Here is a 26,725-nt window from a genome sequence, read left to right as displayed (position 1 = left end):
CGCAGCGTGTTTTTCAAATGGGCTCGGCTTTTCCCGTGCCTGTTTAAAACATTACAATCGTGCAGCGGCGAAGGAGGCCGGGCCCTGCCTCCCTCCCCCACCCGGGGCGGGAGACGTCATGGGAGGGAGGTATAAAATTTCAGCAGAGAGAAATAGAGAAAGCAGTGTGTGTGCATGTGTGTGTGTGAGACAGAGAGAGACGCAGAGCCAAGTCCAAGGCAAAGAGCGAGAGAGGCGAGAGACAGGGGAAGAAGCGTGCGGGAGAAGCCTGCCGGAGCAGCCCTGCAGTGAGCTGCCTTCTGTTTTCTTTCCTTTTATTTTTCATTTTTATTTTTTTTAAAGAGGAGCCAGGGACAGAAGCCATGGCGGAGGGAGAAGACACGCAGAGGTGCTGGTGACCGTGGGCGGCCGAGGGGGCTCTTGGGGCTGCCAGTTGCACGGGACTCCCCGCGTCTCAGCCAATGAAGAGGACACCAGGCAGCGAGAGCAGAGTGGTTTAGAAAGCCCCCAGCGAGTGTAGACGGAAGGGCAAGCATGGATGGAGTGCCTGGGGGACGAGGGTGCCCCGTGTTGCCCCCACCTTTAGCCGGCCCAGCAGCTGCCCAGCCCTGCCCATCCCCACCTACTCACTGGTGATCTGACTTTTCTGTTTTTCTTTTTCTTTAATATTATCCCTCCCCCCCTCCTTTTTTTTTGTTCCTGTTCTCCCTCCCTCTTCTCCTTCAGGGCAAGGCGAGGGTTTTGATTTTTGGGACCCGGCCACGGTCCTTCCGTGCCCTCTTTAAAATACCCGCTTTCTCCCCATCGCCAAGTGGCGTTTGGCAATATCAGATATCCGCTCTATTTATTTTTACCTAAGGAAAAACTCCAGCTCGCTTCCCACTCCCAGCTGCCTCGCCACCCCTCCCAGCCCTCCGCGTGCCCAGCAGAACCTGTTTAGACACATGGGCGAGAATCGCGGCGCACCGAGGCACACAGTCCGCTCCGCCGGCCTCGGGGCTGCCAGCGCTTCCTGGAAGTCTGCAGCTCGCGCAGTGCAGTGAGTTCATGCACCTTCTTGCCAAGCCTCAGTCTTTGGGATCTGGGGAGGCCGCCTGGTTTCCCTCCCTCCTTCTGCACGTCTGCCGGGGTCTCCTCCTCTCCAGGCCGCGCCGCCCCCCCTGGCCTCTCTCCCCGGCTCGCCCCATGAAGATGCACTTGCAAAGGGCTCTGGTGGTCCTGGCCCTGCTGAACTTTGCCACGGTCAGCCTCTCTCTGTCCACTTGCACCACCTTGGACTTCGGCCACATCAAAAAGAAGAGAGTGGAAGCCATTAGGGGACAGATCTTGAGCAAGCTCAGGCTCACCAGCCCCCCTGAGCCGTCGGTGATGACCCACGTCCCCTACCAGGTCCTGGCCCTTTATAACAGCACTCGGGAGCTGCTGGAGGAGCTGCAGGCAGAGAGGGAGGAAGGCTGCACTCAGGAAAACACCGAGTCGGAATACTATGCCAAAGAGATCCATAAATTCGACATGATCCAGGGACTGGCGGAGCACAGTAAGTCCCGGTCCTCACCAGGGTCACCGCCCTGGAGGGTCTCCACCGGAGCAGGGCGCTGGGCAGAGGGGGCCCGGCAGCGGCCACACCGCGGAGCACCCGGGCTCAAGACATGCGATGTGCCGAGGGGGCCCGGTAGTGGGTGGGTGGGGTGGGAGACAGAGCCCTTCTGGTGAGAGCCGGGGCGCCTCCGGGAGGCCGGCAGCTTGCCGGACTCACATCACATCCTTGGCGGATTTTAAGTCGGAGTTGCACAGGGCTGCCTGGAGAAGCATATGTGTTCTCGCACATGCGATCCTACGGGGAACTGTAAACATATGGGTGCCATACCGGGGTGGGGTGGGGGGCGGCTGGCTCTCTCCCTCGAGCCCTGACAGCTCCACGAGTCTGGAGACTCGGATCCTGTCCCTGCTTCTCACAGCTCGCGGTGACACGTCTCCCTGTCAGCTGTCCCAGTTTCTGGGAAGAACAGTACCTGCCCCCAGATCAATGTATGGGAAGCGCCCGGGAGCCCAGGCGAGAGAGCCTGGGCCCTTCTGTCTGCACCACACACATGACCCACGTGAGCCCACGTGTGTAGGGGGAGGGAGTGCACATGTGTTCACATGTCCGTGGACTTGAGGGCAATGCGTCGTCTCGGGTGGGACAGTGGATGGATTGCTCAAAACGGGCACCTTCCTGGGACCGGGGGAACACATGAGAGCAGGGTTGGAGCTCTGGGTGTGTAGGGGAGGACGGGTGGCCCTCTGTGTCTGCGTGTCACGGGCGGGTGGTCCGGCGAGAGAGCGGGTTGGGGGGAGGGGGTGGCCGCGGGGCCGTGTGTCCGGGAGCCTGTCTTCCCAGGAGCCTGCCGTCTGCGCGCAGGAGCTGGGAGCTGCGGGCCGAGACGCCTGTGTGTGTTTGTACACGTGTGGAAGTCATGTGTGTTTACTGAACGGGGATTTAAAAAACCTCAATACAACAGAGAGAAATTTGGCAGATGTTAAGAAACTGACAGCCCAGGAGAAGAGGAATGTGAGCCGCTCATGGGCCAGAGGCTCCGGCGCAGCTCTGTTTGCTTTTCCTACCAGCAGGTGTCCTCGCCGCCCTGCCGACCTAGCCCAGGCCCACCTGGGAGGTGCGCCGTGCACGCACTGGGGGCGGCAGTGGGATGGTGGGTGGGGGGTGCACAGAAAGGGTGGGAAGAAGCTTGGCTAGAGAAAAGGAACAGGCGAGGGGACTGACACGTGCACCAGCTCTGGCTGCAGGAGGTGCAGAAGGCCCCACTGGGAGCCAGCCCGTGCCAGGTGGAGGAGCTTGTGGTTACTGGCGAGGGGTTCCTGGGGCTGCCTGGGGCGCCCTTCCTTAGGAAGTGGCTACCGTGTGGGGCGGAGGCCGGGGGCCGAGGCAGAGCTGGGGTTCTCTGGCCAGGCCTCTCTGGGTGGGGCTGGCTCAGGGTCTGCCAGGGACCCGCAGCAGCTGGATGGCTGAGCCTCCAGGTCCCTGGGCGCCCACCAAGGCCACAAACATAAGAGAAGGGTGGGAATCTGATGTTGGAGGAGAGTCCAGGGCCAGAGGGCAGGACTCAGACCTTAATGGTCCAGGTCAGGAGGAGGAGTCCAAAGTGGGGGAGGGGTTCTGAGTCACCAGGCTCCACCCAGCCTGGAATCCTGAACTGAGAATGAATGAGCTAGCTGGATGGAAGGCCGGGCAAGGACAAGTGGTCGTTGATTTTTGTGCAGAGACGTAGGACACAAATAGTGGACGGCCTTGGGGAGAGCCAGGGCCGGACCCCACAGATGCTGGGCAGTCTTCAAGCTGTAGCACCAGCTCCTTCAACTGCAGGAGACGGGGGTGGCTACGGGGCTGCAGAGCTAGCGGGATGCTGTTTGTGCGCAGTGGGACACAGGTGATGCAGCGGAAACTAGAACGGTGCGGTCAGGAAGCAGACCCGACTCTTCTGCAGCTGCAGGAGGTGACACGGAGGCAGAGCGGATGCAGACCTGGGCCCACCCTGCAGCTGGTCAGGTGCTGAGCCCGCCCTGGAGCGGCAGCCACACAGGCGCAGTAATTACAAAGCAGGTAGCGGGCAGATGCACATGCCCGACAGGTGCTGCACGGGAGTGGGGAGTGTCATTGGAGACTGGGGCAGAGGGGAGCCTGTCCTGACTTGGGGTGGCGGGCCGTCTGTGGTGGGAGCAGAGTCGCAATGCCAGGGTTTCTGCATGGTGGCGGCGAGGAGGGGGCCAGGTAATAAGACGATGTTCTCTTCCATGTTTTGTCTCTCCCAGCTACCTCCTTACCCAATAGCTGGGCACTTGGAGGGAAGTGACAGTAGGAGCTGGGCAAGGAGACAGGGGTTCCTGGAGAAGAAAGAGAATCGTTTCCAGGGTGCAGGAGAGAAGACACCAAGGCAAGAGCAGAGGAGGGCTCACCCTGTGGCTCTGCCCTGTCAGGGAGACACCTTTGCCTCTTTATGTTACCAGTGAGGAAGCTGAGGCCTGGGTCAGCTAAGGAGCAGGGACCACAGCGGAGACATGGATTGTGCAGCACACATGCCGTTAGCACCCATGGCTAGATGTCAGGTGCACGTTTAAAGTCCTGTCTGTGAACCTGAGGCTCCAGCAGAACGTGATTTACAACAAAAGCGAGTCCCCTGTTGGAGTGAGCGGAGGGGACTGGAGCTACTACCTTGCTAACACAGGTGACGGATGACCCAGGGATGGATAACTGGATTCGTTCTTTCTTATCTCTGCCTGGTGTTGTGCCCGGGAGAGTTACACTGCCACCAATGTTATCTCACCTTCAGTGCAAGAGTTTCTTTCTTTAATGAAGAGTCTCGGGTGGCTGAAGCAAGCACAGCTTTGCAGAAGTCACCCACCACCGACCCCCCTCCCCGGGCCTCAGTTTCCCCATCTGTAAAAGTCAGAGATGATCCCCGGACTCGCCCCGGACTCCCTTTCAGTTGAAAGAAATTTACAGTCACAGCTGTGGAGAGTTGACAAGGACCCCTCTGGGGAGTCGGGGTGAGGCTCTGTGATGCCTGTCTTAATTCTCTAGGGTTTTGCTGCAGGATGTGACTAGAGACTTTCACCCATGTGGTGAGGAAGGACACAGCTGGTGCAGTCCCTGGGCCACCCTTCAAGATAGCGCTGGCCCAGGTGCTCTGTCCTGTGTCTGGGGACACCGGCTCTTGGTGTCCTCCAGGGACAAGGCAATGACAACCAGAAAACCCCGAGCTCCCGAGCGGAGAGAAGATTCTGTGTTGCCGCCTTGCTCCTCGGGCTGCCCTGGGTAGGTTTTATCCATTCTGAAAATTAAAAGACATTTTCATATGGCGAGAACGCCTGTACCCACCGGGGCAGTGATCTCCACTCAGCAGAAGGGGCTTCTCTGAAGGTGGTCCCGAGGTGAGGGGATCTCCAGGTCCCGCCCCAGCCTTATGGAATCAGGATCTCAGGGGGTGGCGGTTAGGGATAAAATGCAATTTTAAAATTTATCTATTTTATTTGAGATAGACTGTGGGGAGCAACCCGGACTAGACTAAGTTACTGGAATTAGGACTTATTCTATGCATCTGCTCTCCCACAATATGGCGCTGAGAAGGGAGAAACAGCTTCTACACAGCTGCCTCCAGTTCAACCAATAGACTGTGGGACCTGCTCCTGATTGGAGGAGAGCAGCGTACTCGGCGTGTGGGTAGCAGAGTTGGGATTGGTGGAAGAGGACTATAAAGGAGGAGAGAGACAACATGCACCAGGAACATCTAAGGGGAACATCTATCTGAAGGAACACCTGTGCAGCCCCCGAGAGAGCCGGCCGGCGGTGTGCCGCTCCCCCGCGGAAGTGGGGAATGTGGCAGGGGGAACCGCCCTTCCACGGAGGTGGAAGGGTCGGCAGCCAACCCGGGAAGAACCAGCAGCAAACCCGGGGAGGGCCGAGCAGACAAAAGAACAGCGCAGGGTCCTGTGTCGTTCCTCCACGAAGACGGGGAGCGACATAATGGTGCCGTGACTCGGATATGAAGCCTAGGCAGGGTTTAGTGTCGCTCCTCCACGAAGAGGGGGAGCGACATAGACAGCTCTCTAAATGCCTACGGTGGGTGGGGCTGGACCACAGTGAAGCCAGGAGCCCGGGGCTCAGTCCCAGTCTCCCACGTGGGTGGCAGGGACTCAATGACTTGAGCTGTCACCTGCTGCCTCCCAGGGTGCACATTAACAGGAAGTTGGAGTTGGGCAGGGAACCCACACTCTCCAATACAGTAATGGGCATTCTAACCAGTGTCTCAGCCATGAGGCCAGAGGCCCACCCTGCTGTCTCTTTTCAACAAGCCCCTTATGTTTTCTTATGCACCTTGAAGCTTAAGAGTGGCAGAAGGAAAACTTTCCTTAGAGGAGTTGCAAACACAAGTGCCTCAGGGTCCTAGCCAAAGGAGGGGCCAGGTGACAGGGGGCCGGAGGGGACCTAAAGCCCACAAGCCCTGTTGATTCGGCAGCCACTGCTCAGCTCCTGGGGATTTTTGCATTGAAGAATTTGAGTCCCTTCTGCACACTGTGGTGCAGAGGGTGAAGCCACTGCCTGCAGTGCTGGCATCCCAGACTGGAGCACCTGTTACACCCCCGGCTGCTCTGATCCAGCTTCTGTTAGTCTACCTGGGAAAGAAGCAGAAGATGGCCAGAGTTGCAGGCTCCTGGCTTTGGCCTGGCCCAGCCCCAGCCATTACAGTCATCTGGGGGATGAACCAGCAGATCAAAGATCTGTGTGTGTGTGTGTGTGTGTGTGTGTTCTCTCCTTCTCTCTCTGTTTCTCTTCCTTGTAAATAAATAAATCTTTAACAAAAAATAAAAATAATAATGTGGGCCTAGCTTGACTAGAGCTAAGCATTTCGCATAAGAGCTGAAAATCTAAATCTTTCTTTGAAATCTCCCAGTCATTAGTGTGGCCTTAAAACATTTCTGAGTTTCTCATTCGCAATTTCTAAACATGATGCATTGGCCAAACAATACACCTAGCTCATTTAAATGTCAATCCATGTAAGCCAGGAAAGCAGTGGTTCCTCAAACGTCCAGAACATCTGGAAGCCACGGTACCCCTTTGTAGAATACTGTAAGCCGTGGTTCTCACCCCCTGGCTGCACTTTAGAACATCTGGAGATCTTTAAAGAATGCCGTGGACCCCCCAACTCCAACACAGTCCGCATCCAGGCATCGTCTGTCTTTAAAGCTTTCCAGGTGATTCGAGCATCCAGGCAGGGGAGAAGTACACACGTGGGGGTGTGCAGACCTTCCTGGAAGCCAGCAGAAGTGATGAGCATGGGCGGAGGCACACCCAGCAGCCCAGCTGTCTGCAGACGCTTCAGGAGGCAGTCAAGGACTAGACATGGCGACCCTCTTTTCCCATGAACTCTCTGCACAAATATTCTCCCTTTGCACCCTAAAGCCAAATGTAGAAAGTGGCATCCATCAACATATATTTCTCTGTGAAATGGGCAAAAAGTTGGTCCTAATTTAACTGAGAAAGGTGGACTCCCTCACCCAGCTCTCCGTATTGCTAGTGTCGAGCGGAAGCATGGTGGCCTGGGAGCTGACAATTACCTGAAGCACAGAATGGCACTCTGTGTCCTCACGGACTCCTGTCTCATTGTGTTGATGAAGCTATCGTCACTCTTTCATAAATGAGGTGTGGTCAGATGACCTAGGTTCAAATCCTACCTCTGGGGCCAGCACTGTGGTGCAGCGGGTTAACGCCCTGGCCTGCAGTGCCGGCATCCCATTCAAGTCCCGGCTGCTCCACTTCCGATCCAGCTCTCTGCTATGGCCTGGGAAAGCAGTAGAGGATGGCCCAAGTCCTTGGGCCCCTGCACCGATGTGGGAGACCTGGAAGAAGCTCCTGGCTCCTGGCTTTGGATCGGTGCAGCTGTGGCTGTTGTGGCCATCTGGGGAGTGAACCAGTGAATGGAAGACCTCTCTCTCTTTCTCTCTCTCTCTCTCTCTGTGTATGTGTGTGTGTGTGTAACTCTTTGAAGTAAATAAATAAATCTTGAAAAAAAAAAAATCCCACCTCTGCCACCTACTGATTGACCCCAAGGTCATTTAACTTTCCTGACAGTTTTGTTCCCTGTAGAATGACAATTTTTATGTATTCTCATTCACTTTGATGGCTGTTAGAGAATCAGGTGGGTTGATAACAGCTCTATAAAATGTGCAGGATGCTATTGTAGCTATCGTATTTTGTTTACTTATTTACACACGAATCCATCCCACAAAGTGGCACTTCAGAATGTTCATGGAAACTGAATTAAAATATCAATTTATTTTGGTGCAAAAAATTAGAAATTTAATTAAAAATGCATAGTTGTTTTCATAATATGCATTTCCATGCACTTTTTTTGAAGACTCTTTGTATTTATTTATTTTAAATTAGTTGATTTATTTGAGAAGCAGAGAGAGCTCCCATCTGCTGGTTCACTCCCCAAATTCCTGCCACAGCGGGGGCTGGACAGGAGTCGAGGCCGGGAACCAGGAATGCTACCCATGTCTCCTGTGTGGATCCCAGTTCCTGGAGACATCACTCAAACTGCCGGCTTCCAGAAAGATCTGCACACACCGTGTGTGTGCTTCTCTCCTTTGCCTGGAACTCGAATCACTGGAGAGCTTTAAAGACAGACGATGTCTCGACACCCTCCCCGGTGATGCTGACTGTGTTGGACTTGGGGGGTCCACAGCATTTTTAAAAGATTTCCAGATGGGGCCGGCGCCGCGGCTCACTAGGCTAATCCTCCACCTGCGGCGCGGACACCCCGGGTTCTAGTCCTGGTAGGGGCGCTGGATTCTGTCCCTTGTTGCCCCTCTTCCAGGCCAGCTCTCTGCTGTGGCCCGGGAGTGCAGTGGAGGATGGCCCAAGTGCTTGGGCCCTGCACCCCATGGGAGACCAGGAGAAGCACCTGGCTCCTGCCTTCAGATCAGCGCGGTGCGCTGGCCGTGGCGGCCATTGGAGGGTGAACCAACGGCAAAGGAAGACCTTTCTCTCTGTCCCTCTCTGTCTCACTGTCCACTCTGCCTGTCAAAAAAAAAAAAAAAATCTCCGGATGTTCTACAGTGCAGCCTCCCAGGGTCTGCACTGATGGGAAGCTGGAGCCCAGAGCCAGAGCCAGGAATTGAACTCAGGTGCAGCAGTGTGCATGTTAACTGCGAGGCTCAGTGCCCACTGCTAACCTCGTATTTAAAACGTCACTGTTACTCCGTATCTGCCAGGCAGTGCTGTTCGCAGCACGAAGGATTGTGTGCGAGCCCCGCCTGCTGGCGCCGCTTTGCCAGTGTTGACCCACGTGTGGCTCCGGCCAGGACCCTTCGGACTTGGCTTCCTTCATCCAAAGAGGGCAGCACTTGATGACGCCCAGCGTCCCTTCTAACTCTTAGAATCCAGAGCTTTTGGTGACAGGAAAGCACCCTCCCTATCTTGAAATTTCCTTCACATCCTCACCAAGAGGATTCCACCTGGGGACATGGATCCACGTCTGATGGACTGGAAAATTCTGAGGCAGGACGGTCACCAGGACCCTGGGCTTCCTGTAGCTCGTGGTTCTCCCCGTCTGCTGGCTTCCCCCCGCCTTGACTTGGCCTTCGTTGTTCTCACCAGCAGGTGTCATTTCTTGTGCCCCTCGTCGTTTTTATTTTTATATTTTAAAGATTTGTTTATCTGAAAGAGTGACAGAGTGAGAGAGAGAGAGAGAGAGATCTTTCATCCACTGGTTCACTCCCCAGATGGCTGCAGCAGCCACTTCTGGGCCAGGTTGGAGCCAGGAGCCATCGAGGTTCCCATGTGAGTGGCCAGGAGAGCAGGTACTTGTGCAGGTGCCTTAGCAGGAAGCTGGATGGGAAATGGAGCAGCCGGGACTTGAACCGGCGCCCATATGGAATACCTGCACAGAAAGGGGGCAGCGTGACCTGCTGGGCCACGCAGGTTCCCCCCTACTGCTTTTTACAGTAGGGTGCACACTGCACTCCTCTGTAATTCCCCTTGCAGCCAGTCACTGGAGGTGCTGTTATAACTGAAGCCATACTGATGACAACTCCGTCAAGACCCTTGAGAGGGCCACCAGTCCCAAGTAGCTTTCCCATATCCCGAGGATCGCTGTCAGGTAAACTGAGGCATGAGGTTGCTGTCCACCGAGTCTTCTCTGGTTTAGCTGAAAGGCGTGGGGAGTAGCTGGCAGTGCTTGTTCTTTCAAGGCCAATTAATCAGGGCTTCATTAGCCGGCATTCGCACATTTGTTTTCCTAACATCTGTTCCATTAATTTTCTAAGAACCTGTGTCGGGCCCACCAGATGGCAATTTCCAGAGCACGCACCCGTTCTTTCCTAAAGATCAGTGGCGCATTTGCCTGTTTCCAGGCGTCTGATCCTCCCCGCCTCGCCCGCGCCTTCCCACACCACCCCTCGGGGCGATTATGAGCTCATTCCAGCCACATCCATTATGCGTGGAATCTGGGTCTAGGAGCTTGGATTTCACCTTCTGCTCAGGCCTTGCAGCGGTCAGACGTGCGGGAGCCAAGCAGAGACGGTGGGGTCTTTCTCTCTTATCCGGCTCTGGCACGTGCTGCCCTCTGTCTTGTGGGCAGGGAGGGAGAGGCCAGCAGGGTGACAGAGCCTGGCCTGGCACACACTGCCGAGGGGGAGTGACGTGTGTGAGCTGAAGAAGCATCTATGTGTGCCAGGCTCCAGGTGCGGTGTTTTAGGCACTGCCTTGCTCAGACACCTTCCTTGGCTTCTTACTGTTTGCAGGATAAAACCCCAGCCCTCAGAGCAACAGGTGGACCCCAGTCTTTCCTCACCTGGTGCCAGCTGCTGCCGTTCCCCCTTCCTCGCTTCCTTTCCACCCTGCCCAGCCTTTGCTGAAATCGCTCTCCTCCCCAGCCTCCCCCCTGCCCTCCTGCAGGGACCAGACCAGCTGCACCCCGTGTGCAGAGTGCTCCCTGCCGTGTCCCTCCTCCGACTGCCTGAAGCCACTCCTCCCTGGCCCTGCTATCTGGGCCCACGTTTGGGTCGCCTCTTCCGGATTGTCATCCCCTGGAAGGCAGAGGCCGTGTCCACTTTGTGCGTCTCAGTGTTGGCACAACGCTCGGCACGTATGGCATCATACACAGCTGGTAAATGAACGGCTGAGCGTCTTCTCTCACTATGAGGGCAGACTCGGAGCGAGAATCGCTCGCATCTTTTGAGAATCTGTATTTTCTTTTTTTAAAAATATTTATTTATTTATTTGAAGGCAGAGTTATAAAGAGGCGGAAGCAGAGAGAGAGAGAGAGAGGGAGAGAGAGAGAGTCTTCCATCTGCTGTTCACTTCCCAAATGGCTGCAAAGGCTGGAGCTTCTCCGATCGGAAGCCAGGAGCTTCTTCCAGGTGCCCCACGTGGGTGCAGGGGCCCAAGCACTTGGGCCATCCTCTACTGCTTTCCCAGGCCATAGCAGAGAGCTGGATCAGAAGTAGAGCAGCCAGGACTCGAACCGGCAGCCATATGGGATGCTGGCACTGCAGGCAGTGGCTTTACCTGCTACGCCACAGCACTGACCCTGAGAATCTGTATTTTCTAAAACAGTAGGAAAAACTGGCTGGAGAGCTTAGCAGAGTTGGGGTGCCAAGGTGGTTGGAGCAGGAAGCAGTAATATTCGAGTGGCCAGTCTCTAGTGCCAGGGCCGGGGCCTCTGGGGCCTCCCTGCTCCTTGCTCTGGACCGTGTGTGATTCTAGAACCACCGAGAGCCTTCCTCCTCACTCCACCCTCTAGGGAGGTCACAGGTGGGGCGATGGCCACGGGGTGACCCCACTGTTCCTATGGGGCTCACTCACACTGCACGTCTTCCCTCTCCCTGCCTTCTGTCCTAGACGAGCTGGCCGTGTGTCCCAAAGGAATCACCTCCAAGGTTTTCCGCTTCAACGTGTCCTCAGTGGAGAAGAACGGAACCAACCTGTTCCGGGCAGAATTCCGGGTCTTGCGTGTGCCCAACCCCAGCTCCAAGCGCAACGAGCAGAGGATTGAGCTCTTCCAGGTAAACCCGGCACAGAAGCCGTGCAGGTGGGAAAGCCAGCTCTTTCCCATAGGAAGCCTGCCCTGGGAGCAGGGCTCAGCAGACGTGGGCTTGAACCCTGGCTTCTCCGTGTCTGTGTCTGTCTCTGAGCGGGTTCAGAGTTAGCTAAGGGGCTGGAAAGACGCGGCCGGCAGCAGCTTTGTCTTCCTGTTGCTCGGCCGCCTGCCCTCCTCCACGGAGCCCGGCCCTGGGGGTCTCTGTCCTGGCCTCAGGTGCTCGCCTTCCTCTGCCCCGCAGATCCTCCGGCCGGATGAGCACATCGCCAAGCAGCGCTACATCGGCGGCAAGAATCTGCCCACGCGGGGCACCGCCGAGTGGCTGTCCTTTGACGTCACGGACACCGTGCGCGAGTGGCTGCTGCGAAGAGGTAGGTTGCCCCCACCACCACCAGGAGGAGCGTGAACCCCTGGTTCCTCAGGACCTTCGTGAAACATCGGGGTTGCAAGCCTGGCTCCAATTCATTCAGCCAACATTTATCCCATGCAACCTGGGGATTGGGCAGTGAGCAAGACAAGGGGCGGTGCCAGACCACACGGGGGCCTTTGTTCTGGAAGGAAAGACAGCTAGTGAACAAGACTCTCAGATAGTGAAGAGCCCCGCGCACAAGGAGGGGGCAAGGTGACCCTGACAGGTGGGGCCCCCGGCAGCAGCTCGGGCAGGGTCTCTGTGCGCTGAGCTCTGAGTGATGAGAGGAGCCGGCCCTTGAAGGTCAGGCCTCCAGGTGGAGGCGAGCTTGATCTGCCTTAGCAGCTGCAAGCCGGCTGCTGTGGCCGGGGTGGGGTGAGCTCGGGGGGCGGAGGCATTTGCTTCAGGACTTGTCCTGAGCACGGGGAGCAGCTGCAGCGATGCCGAGGGCAGGGCTGGGGTGCGCGGGAGGCAATTCGGTGGACATCTTTCAGAGACCCTCGAGTTGCTCTGAGGCCAAGGGAAGAAGCAGCAAAGCCAGTTGGGGGGGTCACTGCAGCAGCCCGATGTGGGCAGCGTGGACCCGGTCTGGATTTGTTCTGTGTTTTGGCGGTAGGGCCGATGGGACAGGCTGAGCAGGCGCGGGCTGTGGACACGTAAGAGGAGTCCCGGATGACTGCTAAAACTTGAGACCGAGCAGCCAAGTGGTAGCACTGATGGGGGGTGGGGGGAGGTGGCGGGGGGAGAGGCAGCTTGAGAAGCTTCTGTTCTGGGCGATTGCACTGGAAAGGCCCGGCAGAGCGTGTAACGGGTACAGGCGCAACCCGCTTCCTGTGTGCCCGATTCTCACCCGCTCACTCTGTGCACGCCTCACTCTCTCAGGTGGACAGTTAGGTGCTGGCGCCTCCCCCGTGTGCCTACGGAGCTGCTGGAAGAATCGGGTGCATCTGAGAAAACGTCACGGCTTTTGACGTATTTTACAAGAGTGTGTTTTGTTTTTAAAGACTGATTTATTTATTTGAAAGGCAGAATTACAGAAAGACAGAGACAAAGAGATTGAGCAAGAGAGAGAGAGAGAGAGAGAGAGAGAGAGAGAGAGGTCCTCCATCTGCTGGTTCACTTTCCAAATGGCCACAACAGCCAGACCTGGGCCAGGGCCGAGGCCAGAAGTTTAGGACTCCATCCAGATCTCCTGTGTGTGTGGCAGGGGCCCAAGTGCTGGGGCCATCCTCCACCGCCTTCCCAGGTGCATTAGCAGGGAGCTGGATAGGAAGCAGAGGAGCTGGGACTTCAACCAGCACCCATATGGATGCTGCTGTCACAGGCGGCATGCGCCAGAACACAGACCCCATCTTTCTCTCTCCTCCCCTCCCCCCCCCTCCCCTCTCCTCCCCTCCTCTCCCCTCTCTCCCTCCTCTCTCCTCCCCTCCCCTCTCTTCCCCTCCTCTCCCCTCTCTCCCTCCCCTCTCCTCCCCTCTCCTCCCCTCCTCTCCCCCTCCCCCCTCTCCCCCTCCCCTCTCTTCCCCTCTCCTCCCCTCCTCTCCCCCTCTGCTCCCCTCCTCTCCCCTCTCCTCCCTCTTCCCCCCTCCCCTCCCCCTGCTCTCTCTTCCCCTCTCCTCCCCTCCCCTCCCCCCTGCTCTCTCTTCCCCTCTCCTCCCCTCTCCTCCCCTCTCCCCCTCCCCTCTCCTCCCCTCCCCTCTCCCCCTCCCCTCTCCTCCCCTCCCCTCTCCCCCTCCCCTCTCCTCCCCTCTCCTCCCCTCTCCCCCTCCCCTCTCCTCCCCTCCCCTCTCCCCCTCCCCTCTCTTCCCCTCCTCTCCCCCTCCCCTCCTCTCCCCCTCCCCTCCTCTCCCCTTGCTCTCTCTTCCCCTCTCCTCCCCTCCTCTCCCCCTCCCCTCCTCTCCCCTTGCTCTCTCTTCCCCTCTCCTCCCCTCCTCTCCCCCTCCCCCTCCCCTCTCTTCCCCTCTCTTCCCCTCTCCTCCCCTCCTCTCCCCCTCTCCCACCCCTCTCTCCCCCTCTCCTCCCCTCCTCTCCCCTCTCCTCTCCCTCCTCCCCTCCTCTCCCCTCTCCTCTCCCATCCCTTCCTTCCTTCCTTAGTTTCTAAAGGCTGTTTTGTTTTGGAATGCATGTGCCTGTGAAGTTAGATAAGGAACCTGCAGCCCACAGAAGTGACTTGCCCAAGGCCTTGCGTCTGATTGGCAGTTCAGTCTGCCAGCTGCCAGCCAACGTGGCTCCTGACACCAGGTCCTGCCCTCCTGTCCCTCTCCTTCTGCCTGGCTGGTACTGCCTGGGCAGCCTGCTGAGCGGGTGGCGTCATGTGTGGTGGCCCCGTCTGTCCCCTCTCTTCCTCTGTGGAGGGTTTTCCGGGATCACCAGCTGTGATCCAGCCAGAGTCCACGCGCGCACTGATGCCGAGTCACTGAGGCAGGTGCATCCCTCTTTGTCCTCGGTGTTTTGGGAAGCTGGGGGGTTAAGGCTCCAAGGCAGAGATCTGGAACGGCTGGGCCTGCATACTGTTCTGCTGGGCTGGTGGTCAACAGTTGTTTTTCTTTGTCAGGGGATCTCACATAAAACCTGGACTTCTGGCTTTGCTTGCAAAATTGGAAGATTTCCTAAGAATCACTCCCCAGAGACGAGTGGTGGGCCCCGTGGAGATGGGAGGGGTGCGTTCTTGAGTCACCAGTCCCTGCCGTTCCTCGTTGCTCCCCAAGATCGGGGCCGGATGTTCCGACTGAGCATCCTACGGTGGCTGGGTTTGCTGGGCTCTGCAGGCATCAGAGGTTGCCTGTCGCCATCTAAGGGGCGTTATTAGATGTCTGGCTGGGCGGACGGTGGGCTGGAGAGCCTGCCCCAGCCCCGGGGGTAGCCAGGAGCTGCCTCCTGTCCCTCCTCCTCCTGGGCGTGAAGGCCAAGGCTTAGGGGAACCCACGTGGACCGGCCGACAGCAGCACTGTTGGGAACTCTGACTCAGCTGGCGCTCGGCCGAGAGCCCGGCATGGCTACAGAGAGGAGGGGCCGGGGAAACTCATCTCCTGGCGCCCCTGATTCTGATCAGCTCCACCTGGATTTCTCTGAAGCCCTGGGCACTTGAAGGAGTCCTTCTCTTCACAGCTGCAGAACTCAATGAGAAGCTTGTGTCGAGAATGACTTCCATCCTCCTCGAGACATCAGCAAGATAATTTCATAATAAAACCTACGGGTCCCCCGCCCACCATCCCCACCGCTGCCAATGCCGAGGGTAGTTCTTCCCGGGATCCTCCAGCGCCCACTCAGGCAGAGACTGCCCACCCCTCCCACAGCGGAACCGCGACGTCGGCCTTTACTTACACAGGGCTCTGGGGCTGGTCAGGGTTCGTGGTCCCAAACCAGGTGGCTGGTGGACTCCAGACTGGAACGCTTCCTGATGTGGTCTTGGATTCGTTCAGCAAACACTGAGCCCCTCGTGCTGCTGCTCCTCCAGTCTGCAGCTCCTCTGTGCACAGAGGCTGGCCTCCACAGCAGGTTGTCCAGGGACCACTCCCAGCATCCTGGCTCTGGACAGCTGGGACAATGACAAAGCACAACTCTTTGGCATCTCCGTGACTCGGTGGGCATCTTCCTCAGTGGTCTCTGCTGCCCCCTGTTTGTCCCTCCCTTCCCTGACAGTTAGTGTGGCAACTGACATCAGACTACGTGTGAATGCTGGCACTATGGCCTCCTGGTAGGATGCATTTGGGCAAGCCATTTAATTTCTCTACACCTCTGTGTTCTCATCTGTACAATGGGAGACAACAATAATTCTTACTCTGTAGGATTCTTCCTGAGATTAGATGAGTTCATGCTTGTAAAATCTTAGAGAACTGTTCAATGTGTCGTAACACTCAGCATCAGTGGTGGCTGTTGTCATCACCTTTGAGCCTTGGTGACAGAGCCTGTGGGCCAGCGCCACGGCTCACTAGGCTAATCCTCCACCTAGTGGCGCTGGCATACCGGGTTCTAGTCCCGGTCGGGGCTCCGGATTCTGTCCCGGTTGCCCCTCTTCCAGGCCAGCTCTCTGCTGTGGCCCGGGAAGGTAGTGGAGGATGGTCCAAGTGCTTGGGCCCTGCACCCCATGGGAGACCAGGAAAAGCACCTGGCTCCTGCCATTGGATCAGCGCGGTGCGCTGGCCGCAGCATGCCAGCCGCGGCAGCCATTGGAGGGTGAACCAACAGCAAAGGAAGACCTTTCTCTCTGTCTCTCTCTCTCACTGCCCACTCTGCCTGTCAAAAAAAAAAAAAAAAAAAAAAAAAAGACAGAGCCTGTGGTCAACCTGGGTCATCTCCTGCTTACCACTGGTACCTTAACCCCCCCCCCCCCCCCAGTGTATCTGTCTGCACCTTGACTTTCTAACCCACAGACTCACAGAACTCGCCCATTCCAGGTCTGCCCCAGCCTCCCTGCGCCATCTTGAACGGGGTGTATGCTACATACTGTTAGGTAGCCTGTTTCTGCTCCATCGTCTAGAGCCTTGAACCAGGAGGACACTCCTCACGCCTCCCTCTCTGTTCACTTCTCTGGCTGGGACTCGGCTGCCTCGCTGTGTTGATCTGCCTCTCACCCCTGATTCTACCTTCTGGGACACAGATCCCCAAGCTCTGCAGGTGTCAGTGTGTCCCAGAGGCTGCCCTGGCTTGGGCCAGAAGAAGGGAGCTGGTGGGTAGCCAGTACAACTGGGATGTCCAGGCCAAGCCAATGCTGCCCAGAGTCCCTGGGCTTCTGTATCATTCTGCCCAGCAGGAGAAGGGTGCTGAGCTGGGTTGGCCTTTGGGGTTTTCTTCGATGAATGCCAGGTTTCAGGATGACCTGGACAGGCCAGAAGCTCACACCCTGGGGTGGCCTCGGAGAGAGTAAGAAATCAGTGAGGTTGCTGAGCTGCTGCCACTGAGCCCGGGGGTCCATCTCCTGTGGCTGCGCCTGGACCTAGCCACAGGTGGCTGCTGCCCCAGGGTCAGGAGAGCTCCCATAACTGAGTCTTATCCACCCGAGCTGATGTGATACCAGACACTCCCGATGCTCCCTACGCTGAACTACCTGATTCACTTCAAATTTCCACGTGCTTCTTAAGTCTTCCTGTTTTGCTTCTGTTTCACTCAACCTCATTTGCCCAGTTTTCCCGCTTCCTTGACTTGGGTTGCCAAAACACACGGTCCCACCACAGGCAGGACAAAGGGCCAGAGTGGACCTTGTTGCACTAGGCTGTCAAGTACGCCAGACCCTGGTGCCTCCAGTCTCCCTGCGCTCATTCTCCCGGAGCTCCTGGGCTGTGCCCTCTGCTCTGTTCTCTGATTTTACCACGTTGTCCCACGTTGTCCTTGGCAGGTCATCCACTTGCCCAGCCTTCTCTGTCATGGTGGACAAGGTTTCCCAGACAAGAAACCTCCAGGTCATTTTAACACATTGTGTGCTCTGCCCTGCCAGGGGTGTGGGGGTAGGGGAGCAAGGCCAAGTGTAACCACGATTTCCATCTCGTCTCCTCTGGAATCCACTTTCTGTCTATGCAGTCATGGCGCTGGTGGACGGGCCGGCAGCTTCCACTCGCACACATCCTGCCCCTGGCCTCCAGCATCAGCCCCTGACTCGCGGTCCTGCTGCTCAGCCTCCCGTCTCGGGCACCGGGCGCCCGGGAATCCCTATCTCTGCCCGGCCATGCGCGCTGCCGTTGACCCCTTTAACGCGTCTCTCCCACGTCCTCAGCCTCTTCCCCTCCTCCCCTCCTCGGCAGCCTGGCTCAGCCGTCTCCTCTCCCAGCACACACTTAGATGTTGTCAGTTTTTCTTTCTCGTGTCCTCATCCTTCCGGCCCGAAGTAGGAAGGCAACAATTTTCTCTTAATAACATCCTTCGAGAGGGGGTGGCTTTTTTTTTTCTTTATTTATTTTGAAAGGCAGGGCACAGGGCATGGGGGAGAGAGACAGACAGACGATCACTCATCCGCTGGTTCACTCTCCGAATGCCCACGGCGCTGTGGCAGGGCCAGGCTGGAGCCAGAAGCTGGGAACTCAGGCCAGGTTTCCTGTGTGGGTGGCAGAGACAAGCGCTTGAGCCATCGCTTGCCCCCCAGGGTGCGTGTTAGCTGGAATGAGGAGCAGAGCCAGCTCCTGAACGTGGGGGCTCCACCCTGGGGTGCGGGCGTCCCACGTGGCATCTCAGCTGCTGCACCAGATGCCTGCCCGCCCATCTGGCTGTTCCTGACGTAGCAGAAGACCACGGAACGTGGCAACATGGGTCTGAAGGGCTACTCTGCGTTTTGGAAGAGTGTCCCGTGACCCTCACCATGACCCAGTTTCTGCAAGTGCCACAGGAGCGGAGGCCACGACTCCCGCTCCAGCGTGGTGAGCACGCTGCCCTGGCCCGGGGAGTGCTTTTCTCACTGATTTCTGGGTCTTATTTTGCAGAGTCCAACTTGGGTCTGGAGATCAGCATTCATTGTCCGTGCCACACCTTTCAGCCCAACGGAGACATCCTGGAAAACATTCACGAGGTGATGGAAATAAAATTCAAAGGTAACAAAATGGATGTGCGTGGCAGGATGGGCGGGGGAGCGCACGGGGCGGGAGATCCCGACCAGACCCCGGGCAAAGGAGCCCACGTCCCTCCCAGAAATGGCCGGCTGCTTGCACTTGGGTCCTGCTTTGCTTCCAGATCAATGAGCATGACTTGCTGCTCACAGATGGAGAGAGAGAGAGAGAGGGAGACAGAGAGAGAGAGACAGAGAGAGAGGGAGACAGAGAGAGAGAGAGACAGAGTCATGCCTGAAGACAACATAGTGCTAGGACGGTGCTGACATCATGTGGGCAAGCTGTTCAGCCCCCTGAGCCCAGTGAAGTGGCCCTGAGAAGACCTCATCCACAGGGTTGTTTTGCAATTAAGCGAGGCAACAAACGTAGAACAGGCGCCAGGAATGCTCAGTGCAGAAGTGCACTTCAGGGGCCCTGCTGGCCAGAGCTCTCCAGGTGTCCTTGCCCCGGGAGTCATCTGGGTGTGGGGTTCAGGGGTGGCAAAGTCATTGAGAGCTGTTTCTGGTTTGCCAATGTTCCCAGGGACTTAAGCCTTCACAGTCTCTGGGGTTCAGGGAATTCCTTTCCCCAAGTCCCATGCTGGGTAACTGAAGATGCCTGGGGTCTAAGCCTACGGGCTGTAAGTCACAGCCTTTTTTTTTTTTTTTTTTTTTTGAAGCCAAGCATTTGTCATCTTAACCACAGACCCTTAGTGTTCAGAAGAACATCAGAGTTTTCACCTGTAGACCAGGTTAGGATGAAACCGTCCCACTTCTACGAACACTCTATTCATAAATATTTCCAGAAAGGAGAATTTGAGGTGCAGGTCTCCCCTTTATCTGGCAGACTGGCGGCCCTGTCCTGAGACCCACGGGCACCCTGTACCTGTGTAAGCGAGGCACCTGGTGACCCTGCCCACAGCTGGCGGCTGCCTCGCACACGGTCGGTCTCCCTTTCATTGAGACTCTCTACATCAGTTTCTGGGCTTTTCCCTCTCCAGCGAAACCAGATCAGATGATTCAGGTTCTCTTTCCGGAAGTTGTTTGCGAAGCAGTCCATCACACGCTTTGTCATCTCACTTGGTCCTTGCGGCGAAAATACTTCTGAAATGAGAAATACGATGCGAAAGTGAACAAAGTCTTGTTTCTTTGGCTCCCGCCCAGACTGGAGGGCTTTGACACCTGAAATTATCAGTAGGACTTCTGTGCGACCTTGACCAACTCAGATTTTAAGAGAGAACCCACGTCGAGAGGCTAAGTCCTAGTGTGCAAAGCGGCCACCCAGTGTGACGTGGGACCATCCCCCCCCCCCCATCCCCCGTGACAGGGATGCAGCGTGGAGCCAGGGAGACTCCTGGGAAGCAGCTCAGGTGGAGCTGTCTTCTTCTTCTTTGAGAATTCTGAACGTGGACCCGGAGGGCACCTGCTGTGGGCACCTGACAGTGACGTCCCCATGAGGCTGAGTTCTGGTGCCGCCAGGTCCCCCACCCAGCCCTGCTCCCTCTGCCAGGGTGGAGCCGCCCTAGCTCCCGGTGCCTTCTGCCGCTCTTCCGGGGCAGGGATGGGCCGGGATTAGGACGCAGCCCCCTCCCCGGCTCTGCTCTCCTTACACAGGAGCTTGTCGCCTTCTGCCCCTCCTGCAGGCGTGGACAACGAGGACGACCACGGCCGTGGCGATCTAGGGCGGCTCAAGAAGCAGAAGGATCACCACAACCCTCACCTCATCCTCATGATGATTCCACCGCACCGGCTCGGCAGCCCGGGCCAGGGCGCACAGAGGAAGAAGCGGGCCCTGGACACCAATTACTGCTTCCGGTGAGCCTGGGCGCGCACGGGAACAGACGCCCGCCGCGTGCTTCCTCCCAGAGCCAGGGGGGTGCCTGCTGATGTCCACAAGCATCTCTAGCTGGAGCGCGCATGTCGGGAGCCCCAGCGTAGTCCTGCAGTCTGACCCTGCAGACGCCTGGGAGGAGTGAGTGAGGAAGGCTGCGGGGCTTGGGGCTGGGGACGCCTGGCGGGAGCCTCTCCCTTGTTTCAGGCCCTTCGTGCTGACGGGGTGTGTGGGGAGGGATCAGTGCAGGAGTTCCCAGTAATGAAGTGCTCGGTGCCCTATGCAAGACCCACGGACACTACTAGGAAAGGGGAGACAGGGCACTGGCAGGGGGCCGCTGAGCAGGGAGACTGACACAGTGATTCGGAAGTAGCTGGACGGCCGTCATAGCGAGATGGGAAGCCACAGCTTCTTCCCTTATTTAACTTTTCCCAGCCCACCTGCTCATTAATAAGGGAGGGGATGACACGAGCAGGCACACCGACCACACAAAGGCAGAAAGCGGTGCCGTCGCGAGAGGCTCTGACGGATCTGAGCTTCAAGAACTGGGGGCGAGGGGTCCACTGGTTCCCGGTCTGGGGCGAGTCTTCAGGAGGGTGTGGGTTTGGGCAGAGCCCTTGGGATGAGTGAGCTGTGGGAAGGCAGGGATCTGGGAGAAGGAAGCACCTTGGGTAGAGGAAGGCACACAGGGGGTCGGGTTGGCCGCACGGGGCTGGGGGCGTGAACGGGAATCCCGTGCTCTTGATGCCGAGCCTGGGAAACGAGGTGTGGGGGAGGCAGCGCGGACGCCGCCAACAGCTCGCGGGTTGGTTCCGTGTGTGTGTCTCTCTGTGAGGAACGAGTACTCTAGGCTCTGAGCAACAGTGCCTTAAACCTAGGGGATTTCTTGTTCCTGAGAGGGCCGTGGCTGTGGGCGCAGGGCCGGGCCGGCTGCCCAGCTCCTCCAGGCTTTCCGGCTCTCTCGTGTGCCATGCCTGGGATGCTGGCTTTGCACGCTTGCCTGTGGCCACAGGTGATTGCCGGGGCTCCAGGATCTCATCCACGTTCAAGACAGGGAGAAAGGGGAGACGTGGGGGGAGGGCCAGCAGCTCTCCTCTTCCACCTGTCATATTTTTTAAAATTTCTTTAAAATTTTTTTAATTATGTATTTGAAAGCAAAGGGACAGGAAACTCTCCCAATCTGCTCGTTTACTCCCTAAATGCATGCAACAGCTCAGGCTGGGCAGGCTGAAGCCCGGAGCCAGGAACTCACGCCAGGTCTCCCATGTGGGTGGCAGGGACCCAGGAACTTGAACCGTCACCTGCTGCCTCCCAGCATGCACCCTTGCAAGGTGCCGGAATGGGGAGCCAGGCTGGGACTTGAACCCAAGCACTCCAGTGTGGGATGCAGGCATCGCAGGCTGCGTCTTATCTGCTGTACCAAAGGCCGACCCCTCTCTGGTATTTTAATAATCTGGTATCTTCACCAGAACTTACCATCACCCCTGGCATACTTCTTACCTCTGACTGGGTGTTACTGGGTCAGTGACCACTCCAACCTGCAAGGCTGTCAGGAAACCGAGAAACTGGTGTTCCGGAACACGTGATGGGAGCTGCAAGGGAGGAGGGGGTTCGGAAGGCTTACTGGACAGCCAGCAGGGCCTGCCGTGGCTCCCCACTTGGAACTCCCAGGAGGCTCAGTGTGGGCCAGCAGCGGCCTTTGGAAGTAGCAGGTTCCAGGTTCAGCAGATCAGGGCTGTGTGCCAGCGGAGTTCTGCAGGCCACAGAAGGGAAGGGGCCTGCTCAGTACGCTTGGCTGACCTTGTTTGGTGCAGTGGCCTCTGGGTGTAGTCTGAGCAGTCGTCTACTGGGACCCACATGGTGGTGTTGGCACCTGCGACGCCACCATCCCCTGTTGGAGCACTGGTTTCAGTCCCAGCCATCGGCTTCTGATCCAGCTCCCTGCTAATGTGCTTGGGAAGGCAGCAGAGGATGGCCCACGTCCTTGGGCCCCTGCCACCCACATGGGAGATCTGGATGGAGTTCTGGGCTCCTGGCTTCAGTCTGGCCTAAGCCATTTATTTTCTGTGTGGATGCACTGGGAAGTTCACAAGAAAACCAACCTCAGCGGAGTGAGTTGGCAGTTCATTGTCGTGCTTGGTTTCATCTGGAGCATTTTGTGTCTGTTTTGATTTGTGATGTAAAAGTAGTCAGGACCGCCTTTGCCTCTGTACTCTTCCTTATGCAGCGTTTCATTTTCATTTTCACTTTATTTGAAAGGGAGGGTGGGAGAGAGAGAGAGAGAGGGAGAGAGAGAGAGGGAGAGAGAGAGAGGGAGAGGTAGGGAGAGAGAGAGAGGGAGAGGGAGAGAGAGAGAGAAAGGACAATCTCCCATCTACTGGTTCACTCCCCACATGTCCTCAGCAGCCAGGGCTGGACCAGGCTGAAGCCAGGAGTCAGGAACTCCATCCAGGTCTCCCATGTGGCTCACGTAGTTAGGCAGAGACTACCTCCCGTCTCCCATTTCCTGTCTCCCAGGAGGTTGATTAGCAGGAAGCTGGAATTGGGAGCAGAGGTGGGGATTGATCCTGGCAGTCTGATGATGGGGTGCAGACATCCCATGGGGTGTCTCAACTGCGGGTCCTCCTGGGGGCCTCGTCTTTCACCCAGGAAAATGTCTCTCTGGTTTCTTCAGCCCCATGTGCTTGAACTTGGCCTTCAATTGACTTGAACCATTTCCCATGACAGCATGGGAAGACGCCAAGGGAAAACATGCGGGTGTTTGTGGTGTTTCTTGCATTGTCGGATTCCGTTTAGCTTGATTTCCTACCACTGTTTTTTGGTTGTAGCAACTTGGAGGAGAACTGCTGTGTGCGTCCACTCTACATTGACTTCCGCCAGGATCTGGGCTGGAAATGGGTCCACGAACCCAAGGGCTACTACGCCAACTTCTGCTCTGGCCCGTGCCCATACCTCCGCAGTGCAGACACCACCCACAGCACGGTACGGGCGGGCGCGCGCCACCTGGGGCACCGGGGCTGAGCCAACCAGACCATCTGTTAGAAAGAGTGAGTGGAGCGTGGAACATGGGAGTGGATGATGATCCGGGCAGCGTAAGGTCCCTCGGGACAGGTTCTGGTCTCGGCGTGCAGGCCCAGTGCCACCGGCCACATTCCTCCCCGTTTCAACCAGCCTTTTTTTTTTACTTTGTCTAAAGCTTTTGTGCACTGGAAATAAATTAACTGCCACACACTACGTTAAATGTCAGAGATGTGTGTACCTGGCTGGTGAGGAGTGCTGGGGAAGCAGGTCTCGGCCGGGAGTCACAGAACGCGGCCTCGCAGGGTGCAGAGAGGTTATCCTGAAAGGCAGTGGAGGAGGCACGCGAGGAAGCTCACGGGAGACACTGGGAAGGCAACGTGAGACCGTGTGGAGTCCACAACCTCCGAAACCAGCTTGTCTTTCCCTCCAGGGGACTCAGACCTGGGACAGTGGCTTGTGAAGCGTGCGTCCTCATAGCCCATTATCACGACATCCTGTCTAGGGCCCTGCACTCCGACACGTAGAAAAGGCCGGGGCGGCACATAGTGAGAATAATGAACCATCAGGCCAAGTGATCGGCGGCAGGGAGGGAGTTCTTGCCGGCCCAGAGGGTCACTGTCAGTTTAAGGTCTCCCTGGGACTGTCACATGTGTACCCCGAGGGCCCCCAGACACGCACACAGGGTTTGTCTTCTGCCATCACGGATGCACAGCAACTTGTCACTCACCCAAACTGCGTCCCGACAGTTCCCCTCATGTGGCATCCCAGGCCACGGCCGTCACTCTCCGGAGTCACCCTCGAACCCGGAGCGCCCCTGGGATGCAGGCCTGAGGCGTGGCTCTCCCATCTCCGCAGGTGCTGGGACTCTACAACACCCTGAACCCGGAAGCCTCGGCCTCGCCCTGCTGCGTCCCTCAGGACTTGGAGCCCCTGACCATCCTGTACTACGTCGGGAGGACCCCCAAGGTGGAGCAGCTCTCCAACATGGTGGTGAAGTCCTGCAAGTGCAGCTGAGGCCCGCGTGCGACGGAGGAGAGCGAGGTGCCGCTGCCCGACTGCCCGCTGCTCGGGGACACACACGCTGCAGACCTGGCCCGAGGCCTCCGGCTCCAGGCGGACGGCTGAGCCGGGGGTCTCCTTTCTGGAACATTTCTCTTTCTTGCTGGCTCTGAGGATCGCTGTGCTAAAGGAAGTGTGGGTTTGGTTAGGGGAAGGCCGGACTCTCGAGGGCACAGATTTTTCTGTGATGCGGACAGAGGTGGTGGGGACGGAGGAAGAGGGATGGCAAGTCGCCCTGTCGTATGGCAGTGGGATTGGGGCTACGGTGGGGTGGAGGCAGGGCCAAGAACGGCCGGGTTGGGGCCAGTCTGGAAGACACTCGGGACCGGAGGCCAGGTTTGCTCCCTGTGGGACCACATCCTCTCTAGGGAATCAGGGTGGCGTCCTACAGGCCAAGCAGCTGTCTTCAGACAGGTCACCCAGGAGTGTCTCCTACCACTGGGGAGTAAGGGCAGGTCTTTTGTTTTGCAAATTGTCCTTTCTACATCCATCAGCAAATCCAGGTAATGTAGTTCCCGGGCCAGCCACTCAACCGGGCCCAAGGGAGACGCTGCACTCAGAAGCCAAGGGTGGGCATCAGCCCCCTCCCGTCTGCCCTGTGGGTCCCTCTTCCCACCTCCTTCCGCGGCCGAATCCCGCTTGGGGCGTTCGGCTGGACACCTTGCAGGTCAGGCTGCACGTATCTGGATTCGGGGGCGCCAGGGCCTCCCGCCCCGAGCCCCCCAGACCCTGTGTTCATTTGGTGTTCCTGGAAGCAGGTGCTACGGCCCAGTGGCAGTCGGGGCAGCTGCATGTGTGCCACACAGTGACTTGGGCCCAGACGCATAGACTGAGGTATAAAGACAAATACAAATATTACTCTCAAAACCTTTGTATAAATATTTTTGGGGAAGCTTGGATGATTTCATCTTCTGGAAGATTGTTTCTAGAACAGTAAAAAGCCTTCTTCTAAGGTCCACGTCTGGCTCAGTCAATGTCTTTGGTAATGCCCCTTCCCTTCATTCCACGGCGGCGGCGGCGGCGGCGTTGACCCATCCCTGGGAGCTGGGAGCCGGGGGCTGGGGGCTGGGGTCTGGGAGCCGGGGTCTGGGAGACGGGAGCTGGGGGCTGGGGGCTGGGAGCCGGGGGCTGGGAGACGGGAGCTGGGGGCTGGGGGTTGGGGGCTGGGGCAGAGGCTCCTGCCTGCTTGGTGCGGACGCCCGGCATGCACAGCACCTGGGGGAGCCCGCCCTGTCGCGGGGGCCCCTCACACACACACACACACACACACACACACACACAGGGCATGGCTCTGATCTGCAGGAAAGCCCACCGTGTGACCTCCGGGCAGCTGCGGGGTGCATGTGTCCCACAGAAATGGCCAGTGTCGTCATTTTTTGGAAACTGTCTCCGCCTTCCCGGGTCAGCTGAGAATCAGAGAAACTGGCAGAAGGCCTGAGAATCAGAGACTCCTCCTGTTTCCAGGTGAAGCCTCAACCAGCTGGCCAGGAAGTCCCTTTCCAGACTCGGGCCTCTTGTCAGAGACCTGGGAATGAGGGGGGAGGGGGGGCAGTCCCAGAGTTCTCTCTTGATGCCACAGCAATGCGGGATTCATGCCCTGCGTCGTGAGGGACCACCCAGTGGTTCCTGAAACTCACCCCCCTCCAGTGACAGCACCTTGGCACTGGGAAGAAAAGTTCATCCGAAGCTGCACTGCAGGCTGGGGGATGTGCATGGGGTGTGTGTGTGTGTGTGTGTGTGCGCACGCGCCTTGTTCCAAGATGCAGCTCTTGAGTTTGGTCTCCGAGACTTTCTTCCTGCGCTGTCCATGCCCAGCTGGTGCTAAGGGCCTCTCCTGGTCTTCATCCCCCGTGGCCCTCGTTTACCGCCACTGTCTTTCTGGTCGCTGTGCCCCTGCCCTGCAATCCGGGCTGGTGGGCTGTGGTCTATCAGACCCCAGGGAGTGCGTGGGCACTTCAGCGAAGGCTGTTGCTGTCCCCAGCGTCAGAGTCTTCACTGTTTAACAGACGTGCACCCCTTCAGCCCGCAGCTCGAGAGATGTCTTTGGGGCAGGCGAAGGGTCCAGGCTGCTAGAGCAGCGTTTTGAGAAACAGTGCGTTCCAAGGAAGAAATCTTACCCTGGGCAAACTCCCTTTTTATCCAACCTCGTCAAACATCGCAAAACCACTGGGCCTTTGGTTCATTCTACAGAACCAAGGTAACTGGACGTGTTTCCTGAAGTACCCCACAGAAAACAACACACCACGACTCCACATGTTGATGCTGGCGCTGTACTCTTATTCTAAGCAGCAGCAGAT

The 26,725-nt window shown here is 57.5% G+C and overlaps 1 protein-coding gene across 1 annotated transcript; it reads left to right on the top strand.

Annotated features, from left to right (window-relative positions):
- Positions 1–150: 150 nt before the first annotated feature.
- Positions 151–25,386, top strand: TGFB3 (transforming growth factor beta 3). Its single transcript, XM_002719635.5, has 7 exons — positions 151–1,537; positions 11,399–11,562; positions 11,839–11,968; positions 18,417–18,524; positions 20,161–20,332; positions 23,177–23,330; positions 24,225–25,386. The coding sequence occupies exons 1-7, from the start codon at positions 1,048–1,050 to the stop codon at positions 24,381–24,383; spliced, it is 1,377 nt and encodes a 458-aa protein (XP_002719681.2). The 5' UTR covers positions 151–1,047; the 3' UTR covers positions 24,384–25,386.
- Positions 25,387–26,725: the final 1,339 nt, after the last annotated feature.

This window comes from Oryctolagus cuniculus, chromosome 20 (assembly GCF_964237555.1).
Source record: "Oryctolagus cuniculus chromosome 20, mOryCun1.1, whole genome shotgun sequence".
Taxonomy (NCBI): Eukaryota; Metazoa; Chordata; class Mammalia; order Lagomorpha; family Leporidae; genus Oryctolagus; species Oryctolagus cuniculus.
Note: the sequence above shows the minus strand (reverse complement) of the source record. Positions and strands in the feature narration are given on the sequence as shown.